The sequence below is a fragment of the Nothobranchius furzeri genome, chromosome 19, assembly GCF_043380555.1.
Source record: "Nothobranchius furzeri strain GRZ-AD chromosome 19, NfurGRZ-RIMD1, whole genome shotgun sequence".
Taxonomy (NCBI): Eukaryota; Metazoa; Chordata; class Actinopteri; order Cyprinodontiformes; family Nothobranchiidae; genus Nothobranchius; species Nothobranchius furzeri.
This window is the reverse complement of record NC_091759.1, coordinates 546,039-558,566: the sequence shown is the minus strand read 5'-3', so window position 1 is coordinate 558,566 and position 12,528 is coordinate 546,039. Positions and strand designations below refer to the sequence as shown.

At 43.5% G+C, this 12,528-nt stretch overlaps 1 protein-coding gene across 2 annotated transcripts in view; it reads left to right on the top strand.

Annotated features, from left to right (window-relative positions):
- The window catches only part of zbtb10 (zinc finger and BTB domain containing 10), a 29,438-nt gene that overhangs the window by 1,800 nt on the left and 15,110 nt on the right, over positions 1 to 12,528 (top strand). For both annotated transcript variants that reach the window (XM_015973785.3, XM_015973784.3), the window contains exon 2: positions 7,500 to 8,529. In XM_015973785.3, the coding sequence (XP_015829271.3) occupies positions 7,500 to 8,529 (1,030 nt within the window). The remainder of the gene's footprint in view (positions 1 to 7,499; positions 8,530 to 12,528) is intronic.

The following is a 12,528-nucleotide window of genomic DNA, read 5'->3' as shown; positions in this document are numbered from 1 at the left end:
ACTCCTGTATTTAACAGTTTTGGCATCATTTATGATTGCTAGCTTGCCAGAGGTCACATGATAGCATCGGTTTGACCCTGACAGCCTTTGGGGAGCCGCACCCCTACCCAACCCCCCACCTCTCATGCGAACTCTGCTGCCTTGCAGTCATGGATGACCTCTGGTGCCGTTCTTCCTCCACAGCCACCACCTCCTCCTCCCTTTAGGGAGCTAAATTAGAGGCATTGTGCTAGAATGACCCCCCAAAATCCATAGACGGTGTCACTTGCAAGGCTGAACGAGAGGAGGAGAGTAAATCATGCTGCATGGTGGCTGAAAGCTTGCTTGCCCAGAGGCGACCCTTGGAAGGGTTGGAACCTGAATCGGTCTTCATTATTTCTAGATTTGTAGCTCTGATTTCTTTAATATATTTTCATGCAAAGATTATGCAGTTACCTTAACCCAAAGGGGTACCAAGCCACAACGGTATCCGCATTCTGCTTAAAGGCTCCAGCCAGATTTGCATTTGGAGCATGTCTTCACTGATAGGCACAAGATCTTTTTTTATCGCTTTATTAACGTTACTGCAGTGTAGACATTTCTAATGAGCTGTCTTCGTCATGAAAACAAACATGGCAGATTCGCCTGTGCGGTTTGGTGAAGATCATTTATTTTAATTCTTTGCTGCTCATAAGGCATCTCCATATCTCGACCCCATTCTGAAACTGGTCTGAGCTGTCAGGAGAATTAGGAACGGGGCCCAATTTGACTCTAATTTGTGAGCGAAGAGGATTTCACCACTACATTTAGGTCCTTCCTTTGTACACGCAATCGCTAATCAGAATGACTTAAAGTCGTCCACCAACTTGTACACATCTCTAATTGGTAAGGAGGCCTGTAGGAGTGGATTAGAGGCTTGGTGTGGCCTTTTCCCTAGTAACAAGGACCCCAGATGCCGCGTTGCTAACCATTTCCTCCTGCAGAACCCAGGAGGGTTCACATTTTCTTCTTTTATCTTTTAAAAAGCTCTTATTTTTTGTGCTGCTTCATTTAAATGAATGCTACATGTTGAATAAAATCAGAAGCTCCATGGTGTATACTAGACTGGAACAGATTAAGCAGCCCTCTAAACTCGCCTGCATTGTGAAGCAGCACATTAAAGGGGAATTATGGCGTTATGAGGCAATGTCTTGTTCTAGTCACTCATTCCTGATGTTAGTCAGGCCTCTGCTGCATTTGTTAAAGCTAACTCAATTATCCTTGGTACACTCAGACAGCTATAGTAAATGTGGGTATCCTTAAAGAAGGGGCTTGTTGTCCTTAATTTGTTCCATGCTGTCTTGTGCTTAGATAGCTCCCCACACTGCTCGTCGGTAAGGGGTTACGATGGGGCAAAAGCAGATGGTGGATTTGCTGAAACGTCTTTTTCAATTTAGGCATTTTTAAACCTAATTTGTTCAGTTTTCATCATGCATATTCAAATAGATTCAGACAGCGCATGTTAGATGTTAGATTATTGAATATATTCCATCTGGGGTGTCAGATCAGCACACCACGTTTGATTCTCAGAAAGGAAGTTCTGACATATTCAGCACCATGAAGTCATTTTCACCCGTGAAATTAGCTCTGACAAATGCCAATGATTGCAGAGACGCCCCAGATGCGGCCTGGCAGATAGATGGGATGTTTATTAGGGGCCACAGGTCAGGGGGAATGGGTAGCGTCGGAGCCAGAGGGAGAATTCCTTACTGAGAACCCTACTTGTGACACCCCCCCAGCTCTTTTAGCATTGTTAGGATGCAGGGAGACACTTGGTGCAGCCCTCCCACACCTTGGGCCAAAAGCACACTGCGATATTGTTCTAGCATCTGCGGGGGGGACAGACGGGTTGTGTGAGCAGAAGCGGGCGGGCGAAGCAGAACATGAAGAAGCATTGGGCTGGTGGAGATGGCCCGAGGGCCGGGCTGGTCATGGGACCGGATAGATGACGGGTGGGGGTCTGAGTGAGGGGATGGAGGCGAATGTGTGCATTAAAGGTAAACAGAAGTGGCTCCAGTGAGTCTTTATGTCGCATAGAGGCAAAGAGTTGTGTCACATGATCTGTGAGGGGAGTGTCTAAATGTTTGGCATGCATCTGCTGGCCTTGGGGCTATGTGGTTTGTTTGGGTTTGGGGTGTATTTTGTAGACAAAAGTTTATTTTCCCCTCTCATCTCAACAGTACCTTTGACTGTAGTCAACACAGCAGTAAGCTTGGATTCATTGCTTCTCCGCTTTATTGGATCCACCTGTAACTCACCAGCTCACTTTTCATTTTTAAAGCTTTCATATTGTAGACCCAGATCAAAGGATTCCTTCCCCAGCGCTTTCTTGGATCGGGTACGCTTGGCCTTTCCTTCGCCCACCTCTTCCATCTCTGGCAGGAATGAAACCGTAGCCACGTAGCTGCGAGGGGAGGTGGATATCATCCACACGTTTTCACTTGCCTCCAGCATCTGCTGTGCAGGGTTGATCTGCTGGACCTCTAAGCTCTCTGCTCCTACGTGGCACATCTGGAGAAGGGATGATGCTACTGATCTGGCCAGGATCAAGCATCTCATCAGCCTGGCTATAGGTGCATGCGCTGAAGGACATCTAGCTGTTTCTGTTGGTTTCTACCTGGCTGGTAGTGAAATATTTTACTATCTATATTTGTAGAACAAGAAGAGGAGTGGATTAAAAAGAAGCACTGACCCAAAACCACATACGAGTCTTCTCCTCGCTCTTTTACCTCACTGATATATTCCACTATAGTACTCAACAGGATGACCGTTGCCCTCCAGAGGCTTTGATGTGTGTATCGTGGAATAATTTTCCTCTTCTCCGCTCAGCCTCTCGGCCTCACCCACATGCACCACGGCTTCTTTCTGTGCTTGCGAGTGGGAGCTGCTGTGCCGTAAGAGAGTGCCGAGCCTTTTTACAAAAGCCCACAGTGAGTGGACAATGAGCCTCGGGGAGAACACGAGCTATTGTGAAATGTGAATACTAAAATGGGGTGACCCAACAACTCTGTCTCTATCTGGCTTGCTTCCCCCTCTGCTCCACATTTCCTCCTCCGCCTGGTTGTATGCTGCTCAAGGTTTCGCTCGCTGAATCCCGTCCCTGTGCTCGTCTTGTGTAATAATTTTCTTTACCTCCACCTCTTTTCTATCAGCATCCTCTCTTTGCATCTTTGCTGCCTGCATGGCCATGTCCACACTCCCTCACCCCGCCTCTCTTTTTGATCCATCCCATCTATCTCCATCTCTCCCCCTCCAGCTGTGGCAGCGGATGATAAACCCCCTGCACGGCCCTCTGTGCCCAGGCTGCCCTGGACAAGAGCTGCCTAGTGGAGGGAGTAGGGGTGGTGGGTGGGGGCTGGGTGGGGACCTCTGAGAAATGGATTTAATCTGAATTACTCGGGCTGAAACCCGCATCTGTGTGTGTGTGTGTGTGTGTGTAGGCAGCTTGTTTTCTCTTGTGTGTTGCGTGTGCACGGAAGAGGTTGTGGGTGGGGGCAAAAATGCAGGGCTCGAGCAATGTGAATTATTCTGGATTAGGACATCTGCTGCGCAATTCGAGAATGAGCCAGAGATGTATGCCCTGCTTATGTGGGACAAAAACACCCTTAGATACACAGCATCTACGTGCTTTAGGGACATCATTTTATTTTATTATTATTCAATATCGACTCTTTGTGTTGGGTAAACATGCACGCAAATGCACTGCTGTCTTTTCTGCTCCGTATCATGCCGGCCCTTTGGCCTCCCCCTCACCCCGGTGAGTGGGATGTGTTGCAGGGTAGTCCGATGCTGTTGCCAGTTCTCCTGCCGTGCAACAGGCAGGTTGTGTTTTTGTTTAAACACTTGCCAACCCCCCCCCCCCCCCCCTGTTCTATTTACAGCCCGTTTCAGCAAACTTTAGCAACAATCTAAAAAGTAGTTTCTCGAGATTATGCAATCCTAATTAAAGCCATAGAAAGGTGCCTTCTTTAATTGTAAAAATATATTTTATCACTAGAAGTGCTGAAAAAGAATCGATTCAAGTCTGAATCGGGATTCTTATTTATAAAGATTCAGAATCGATTCCAAGAACTCAAATATTTGGCATGTTACAGGTTTGAGATGCACTTTTTTGATTTTTGATAGGAGAGTCAGTACTCCGTTTACTTTTGTGGTCCCATAAATTGAGATGATTTATGTTTGAATCTGCTGATAAGAGGGCACTTGAATGTAATTTTTTCCATACTCAGAAATTTGAGATATTCTCATATTTATTTTCTAAGTTGATAAATGAGTACTCAGGATTACTCATGTAACTTGTTTCTACACATACTTTAAAAGTATTTGACTGTATTACTTTCAAAGCTACTGTTAGGTAACTACAGATTTGTTATATTTTACAAGGTAAGCAAAAATAAATGTTGCCTTTTGGTCAAAAGATTGTTTCTGTTTACAGTTTTAGAATCACTTTAGTTTACCTTGTAAATTAGCATTTTTGGAGCACGACCAGTTTAAAGTCAAATAAAAATGTCCCATAGCTTTAACTAACTTGTACAACAAAGTAGTTCATCCTGGAGCTGACACTCTTTGTTAATACTGATTGTTAATCGATTTAAATTGAGAATCGAGAATCGATTCTGAATCGAATCGGCACCCCAAGAATCGGAATCGAATCAAATCATGAGTTGCTCTAAGATTCACATCCCTATTTATCACCCACACTGATGAAATAATTTAGGTTAATCGTGTAAAATTTGAAGCAGGTCGCTTTTAAAGCTGCAATGTTAATTTTGTCAAACTAGCAAACGAATTAGATTATAAGATTTTACGCCTCTTAACAACGTTCTAACAGTGTTAGCTGTACATATATCGTGGAGATAAAAAGAAAAACCAAAAAATTAAGTGGTTTTCTCGCATTTGTCTAAAAACCTGTTGCATGTTTCAGACCACGTTTCTCGTCGAACCGCCGCACTTCCCTGGGTCCTCCACTCATCACACACTCACATATTCAGCAACAGAACACCACTAGAGTGAGAGGTTCTCCGCTCAATAATATCAGAGAAGGAGAAACGGCTGGCTGCTACCACTTTAGGATAAACTATCAGAGTCCCAAAAAGAAAAACACCATTTGAAGTATGACTGAATGATTTAGGAAAACAGTCTAATTGCGATTATTTTTTAAATTTTTTTTGTTCAATATTGCAAATGCCATTTAATTCACGATTATTTTCTCATGGGGCTTTTCTCATTTTTCAACTAACAGAAGCAAAAAAAAAAAAAAAAAAAAAAAAAAAACAATCCAACATACTGAATATAAACAAGTTTATGTATCTACATATTTATCTACATATCATATCAACAAGTTTATTTGTCAACACATACATAAACACTCACAAGTAAAGACAAATTTTGTATTTGAAGGTGCGATGCTTTGCAGCCAGGTGCACATCCCTTGAAGGAGCATAGGTGTTAGCATCAACTGTGAAAATTGATTTTCAGGAAAGAAGTGTGTCCCCTTTTATTGAAGTCTTTTGTGTTTAGAGTTTTTGACGTCTTGTCCATGCAGAGCTTCCGTAGTTCAGTTACATTCATAGCTGCTAGCCAAAACTCAGTGGAGTTGAAGTCTCTTACAGTTTTCTAGCTCTACTAAAACATCTGTCTGTACTTATTTGAATCATGGCAGTTTTTACTTTTTATTAGACTCCAAATGTAATAATTTGGCATGTTCCCAATTCGTAATTTGTAAGAATGTAATCAGCGATATTAGCATTAGCATCCCTATAGGTTTTTCAATGTATATTAGCATAGTGCTAACCACTCGCTGCCGGTCAAATCGCAGCCTTTGCGATTAGAAAATCTCCTTTTGTCACATCGCAATTTAAATGCATATGCAATTAATCGTTCAGCCCTAATTTGAAGCCACGGTAACCAAAAACATTTGGATCTAGAAAATGGCGACTGGTGTTTAGCACTGTCTTGTTTCCTCCAGCATCCCAGGTTTCCAGTTCTGGCAGCAGATACTCGAGGGGAGCGCTGAGTGTTCCGTGATAGTGTTTGCGTTCAAAACCTAGCTTGTTTGCAGATTCGTCATAACGGCTTTAAATACATGGAATAATTGAAGTGCAAGGTTGCCTCTTCTGCAAACGCTGAACTCAAAATTTGTTTGATTTCAACCAGATTTGTTTTTTCAACTCTAGAGATGTCCGACCACTATCCAGCATGTTTTAGTTGTTTGTCTGCTCAAACACATCTTATTTAGTGGTTGATTCACCTGTTTAGCACTTCATCAGCCTCTGCAGAAGCATGTTCATCATTATCTCGGATGTGTTGAAGCAGAGTAGCTTGTAAAACACACTGGGTGGGGGCCCTCTAGGACCAGGGTTGGACACCCCTCTTCTACAAAGCTGAGCGAATAAACCGGCGTCCTCTCAAACACAAGCTTATTCATGTGTAATTAACTGAGACATAAGAGGCGAGGCGTCCGTCCCTTCTAGGGTAGTTAACAGCTTGATTATGGCTTTCATTGCATTTTTTTATCTGTAGTTCTGAGGTTAAAGTTTGGGGAAGCAGTTTGATTATGTGGCAATTCAACCACCCAGCCTTAGAATAATAATCCTTTCGTTGCCTCATTCCAGCCTCCCCATTCATCGAAGCCTGTTCGTCCTGTTTTCACCTCTTGAGCAGGTGCATTAGTGTCACACGAGGAGTCGAGGGGTTGTGTGTTTGTGTTGTGTCGACAAAACTACAGATTAGGAAAACCTGTCTGGGTTGTAGGAGAATATCGATACATTGAAATATCGCCATACTTGTTGTTTTGATACGGATTTAAAAGCAATGTGTTGATTCTTTTATTTTATTTTATTTTTTACTGAGCTTTACTGCTAATTACTGTATTTCTTCTGTGTGGTACAATTCAAACTGACATCTGGTTATAACAATGGATGAGCGTCTGACCCGAGTTTTGCAATTAAAAAAAATCTAATAAAGTCATTGTATCATAATATATCATAACCCCTCTATCAACACATTCTCACACCCAAGGCATCAAAATATGACGCGTGTGACCAAGCCTCAATATGTAATGATTCGGGACGCTCCAGTGCGTCAGGAGACGACAATCAGGGACAAACAGCTGACGCAGCATCCCAGAGCGTCGGTGTCCGACACCGGTGGTGAGACGGACATTAGAACTACTTGTGAACTACTTAACCTTCCCCTCACCCCAATCCTAACCTTAAGGTCATAGTTTATGGACCTTAAGGTTAGGATTGGGGCTAGGGGAAGGTTAAATAGTCGAATAATGTCTGTGTGACCGTGCGCGTCAAACGGTGACGCCAGCGGAGCCACGTGTCCCAGCGTATCCCTGAGGCTTGGTCACACGCGCCATATTTTGACGCCTTGGGTGTGAGAATGAGTTGCCTGTATAGCTCTTCCTGCCCCTACTGGTGAGATTGCAAATATTTCCTGTAATTTTTTTTTTGTCTTTTTCTCTTAACCAAAAGGAGACTTCGAGACCCTCGGACACCACCAGCTTCTCCACTAACGGCTCAGAAGATTATCGTAACAAACCCAATGAAAACTCCTACTGCTACCAGCTTCTACAAGAGTTGGACAAACAGCGCAAAAGTGGCATCCTTTGTGACGTGAACATAATTGTCTCAGGCCAGGTGTTTCGCGCACACAAGAACATCCTGGTAGCAGGCAGCCGCTACTTCAAAACCCTCTACTGTCTGACCAAGAGCGAGGCCCAGGACCAAGCCACTGTCACACACCTGGACGTTGCTGCTGTGCAGGGCTTCTCTGTTATCCTTGACTTTCTCTACTCTGGAAATCTGCTGCTCACAAGCCAAAACGCCATAGAGGTAATGACTGTGGCGAGTTACCTCCAAATGACGGAGGTTGTTCACTCTTGCAGGGCTTTTATAAAAGACGCCCTAAATATCAGCATTAAGCAAGAGGCTCCAGATTCAGTGGTGGTGGACTACAACAAGAGGCAAACGGTGGCCAAAGATGGACAGAGGGGCCTTGACCGGAAGCCGAGCAACTTCTGGGCCACCAGCATCCTGTCGAAGCTTTCAATCAAGGCGAGCAGCAACCAAGGAAAAGATGCCGTGAAAGAGGAGGAAGAAGAAGACATTAATGGCAGGGTGAAGGAGGAGAGTAATGAAATAGAGGTGACGGTGGTTGGGGGTGAGGGCTGTGCCCTGGTGACCCCTGGGGGTTCTGGTAGCTGGACCCACCACAACGACACCTCATCCGATTCAGCAGAGACCAACGAAACCCGGACGGCGAGCGGCCAGACGCAGGTGTTCGTCTGGAACGAGCCAACCACGGGTGGCATGGCTGCAGCCATAAAGCGCGAGGCACCAGATCCTGCAGCTGGAAGCGGGCGGAGGAAAAAACAGACCACCACCCGGCGTTTTGTCTACAACTTCCAGCCTGAGCCGGTAGAGGGATTCGACGAAGGGATGTTGATTCAACCGGTAGCTTCCTTCCCTAGAGAGGACTTCTCCTCCCTCTCGGAAAACGCTGGTAAGATGCACATCTGCACTAGTTTCTTCCCTAGTTGTCTATTTCTTTTGGTTAAAATGCACAATTATGTGTATTGAGTGGAACCCCCGCTCCCAGACAACCCTGTTGGATCGAAGCGTGACACCACCAGAACTCTGAAGGCGTCCTGTGGCATCTGGCACTAGGTTGTCAGCAGCAGAGATGCGTTCAGTCTAAGTTGGGGGGGATTTGTTTGTCCAGCACATTCCAAGATGGTTAATTGGATTGAGATCAGAGAATCTGGAGGCCAAGTTAACCCCTCATTGTTGGTGTTCCTCAAACTACAGTTGAAACCAGTCTTTGACATCCTGGAGTGTTGTTTCTGTAGAGGGGAGTTTGTCAGCGACACCGTTTAGGGAGGCGGTACAAATCCGAGTAACTGACTCAAAGTTCCTAAGTGAAACACTGTACTGGACCCAGCTGTCCTCCCCCCCTCTCTGTGTCCAGGTGCTGGCTCTTCCCTGACTTACAAACGCGGTATTCCACGCAGTTCCTCAGAGGTGTTTCTCTTCTTGTTCAGCAGAGGTCACAATGTTGCGGCCGATGTGTCAATTTTACAACATTAGGTATGAAAAGCTAAGTTAAGAAACGGCAGACGGAGCATCTTTAGGTTTGGTTTCACGTGCTTTGCATCTTTAAGTAGCCTATAGTACATAAGCCTCTGGTCCATAAAGATTAACAAAGGCCTGGGGTCAGAGAGGGGTCGCAGAACGTCGCTAAGTCGTGCTGCTAACCTGCTTTTGATTATTATTTCTGAATATCTTTGGCAAACTGATACCTAAAGACTCACAGGAATGCTTTAAGGGTTCATCTAAATAAAAAATAAGAGTTTGTCAGTGTAACATATCCCTTTAAGGCTCTTTACACACCGTGTCGTAAGATTGTGTGTACACCTCATCCTCCTTTAAGATTTATAATGTGATTAATTCTGTGGAGAATAACTAATTCCTAACAAGCTCACAAGCAGCTCTTCTGCTTCTTTTACAACCCATCTTTGTTCCAGATCCAGTTTTAACCTTTAAATTACATTTTTTTAACCCTAACTTCCTTTTGCACAACCAAATAAGATATTATGGGTCAGTTTTTGGAATTGTTTAGGTAAAAACTTATCTACTGATATTTATACTGACAGTTTATCACAAGCCTAGTGCTTTTATTCCTGCAGTAATTTTTCTTTTACATGAGTAATCTACATGTTTTTCATGTAAAAATGATATTTTAAACGTTCTTTCCGGCCTCAGATAGATAAGAGGATCTTGCAGTTGCGTCACGTCTGGTTTGTGTTTGTAGCTGTTAGGAAGGAGCACTACTACACCTACATTCATGTACTGAAGCCCTTTTGGGTACTAATCTAATCATGTTAAGTGTAGATTGTTCCCCACAGTGGGAAACACTGATGCATTAACTAGTTTACATGATCACCGTTTACAAAAGGGGACTCTTTGATGAAATTTAGCTTCTAAATTTGGGAAATTTGGTCCTCAATCAACAAGTGGGATCCTTGACATTTACTAGTTATGAGTCCGTGTGTTTGTGTGCCACCAGAGCCGGGTTAAATAAATGGCTACACTAGGCAGGCTGCATATTTTTGGGACCCCCCCCCCCTCCATCGATGTTACTTAAAGAATTGAAATCTGAAACTTACCAATGTTACTAATAACAGTTCATTCACATTTTACATAGCCTAGTCTTTGGATACAAATTTGTTGTTTGTATGCCATGGATTAAAGTTCTCCGTCGTGGCGACGGAAATCCATCAGTTGGAATAATCAGTAAAACGTTCCATCAAAATATCTTCTCTCGCTTGCTTGGGTTTAGTAGTCTCTCTCTCTCTCTCTCGCTCTCTCTCGCTCTCTCTCGCTCTCTCTCGCTCTCTCTCTCTCTCGCTCTCTCTCGCTCTCTCGCTCTCTCGCTCTCGCTCTCTCTCTCTCTCTCTCTCTCGCTCTCTCCTGTTGCTAATTGAAACGCGCACCGGTGTTGTTGAAACGCGTTTCCACACTGCCCAAGCTGCAAAAACGCACGCGCTCATTGCTCGCGCCCACGGTGCGCACAAACACAAACTGTGCGCGCACCAGGCGCTGGGATTCTAACGGAGCCAATAAAGCTCTGATATCACAATGAGAGTTAAGGTGATGAGCGAAACCAGGACCCAAATTCTCGGTGGGCCGATCTGAGGTCAGTGTTTTTAGTCGTCTTTGTTTTTTTCGGGCCTGTTTTCAGTCATGACACTCTGCTGATCACCTGCTGATGAGAAGATTTCTCCTGTCAGTGGAACAGGTGAGCTGCTGAATAAGTGTTAGTTCCTAGAAACACTTTCTATGCCCAGACTGTAGTAGGGTTGTCACGGTAACCAATCTAGCAGTAAACCCCGGTAAAAAAGTTGACAATAATAACCATCTTGTTTTTAAAAAAAACTATTATCTCGGTGGATTACCGTGGCTGCGGTGTAGGCGCGGTGACCCTTACCAGCCACCGTATCATCTGCTGAAGTTGCCGGCGGCACATGCGCGCTTTGTTGTTTACAACCAAAACTTTCTTGAAGCCAAAGCTGAAATAATGGCCAAAGGAGGAGACGGCAGTGCTCAGGACATTTATTATCCCCCAAAGAAGACAAAGTGGGAAGTACGGGCATTTTCTGGATATCTGAAGAACACCGAGGGACAGTTGATAGAAGACGGCTATCCTGTTTGCAGCAATTGCAGAAAAAGTGTCTGTGAAAGGCAGCAACGCTTCAAATCTCATGACACATCTGCGTGGCCATCACCCACAACTCTACAGTCAACGCAAGGCAAGCTAACGTTAGCGTTTTAGCTAAAATGCGTGATCCGAGGATTTGGGTTGAGGGAGAATGCAACGAGTCGCTATATAAAGCAGCTGCAGCGCCGCTACCTGCATATAAACCGTGTCGCGGACACCCCCATGTTGAAATGACGCTATGCATTACGGGGCTCCCAGGGACAGATAAGAGTTGGTCTCTCTCCGAGAATAATTATGAATTTAACAATGATTACTGCCTGATGACATTTTCCCAAATCTGCAAAGCTCACTGGAAGGACACAAACCGAGGACAATATTTTCCTGATATAGGGTTTATTACTCAAGTAAGGGTAAAAAAGTATCTGACTAGAAGGCTACTTGAGTACTGAGTATCATCTGATCTAGTATTTTTAAAATGATGACCTCAAACAGACATAAAATAAGAAGTTATGGGCAAATATTGGTATTTTAAAGACTAAAGGGGACATATGTAAACAAATAAACAACATTATTACAAAATAACAAATTTTAGGCTAAATTTAGACACAAACTGAGGACAATATTTTCCTGATATGCAGGGTTTATTTAATTGTGTGAAAATGTAACGCGTTTAAAAAAATACTGTGATAATACTGAAAACCGTGATAATTTTGGTCACAATAACCGTGAGGTTAAATTTTCACACTGACAGCCCTAGACTGTAGTGACCTGTTATTTGTAATTTCATAATATTGATTGAATGCACTAAACCCACAAATGATAGAAGATTAAATATTATTAATCATATTACCATCAAATGTAAATAAGTATAGCAGATAACTAACCTTAATGAAAAAATGATATTAATTTTTATTTTAATATTGATTATACTTCATTTCTAAGGTTTGGATGTCTGTGAACATTACATAATATTCAGATTGGTGTAAAGAACATGATATTATTAACAGGTCATGATCTAAAGCTGGTCTGAGGTATAAAACTCTGCCCTGGGCCTAAAGCCCTGCAGATATATTTAGTTTATAAACACCAACAACAAATAAATAACAGCAGCTGGACTCTACTTTGTTCCTTAAATTGAGTCACGTAGTTTTGCAATTTCTGCAGCTCACACGTTCAACATGGAGCTCTGCCAGCTGATTGGTTTTTTTGGGATCTAGTGCAGTTCTGGTACTGAGCATGGATCCATCAGCGGATTTCACTGTAGTCTTGTGTTCATAATGGATT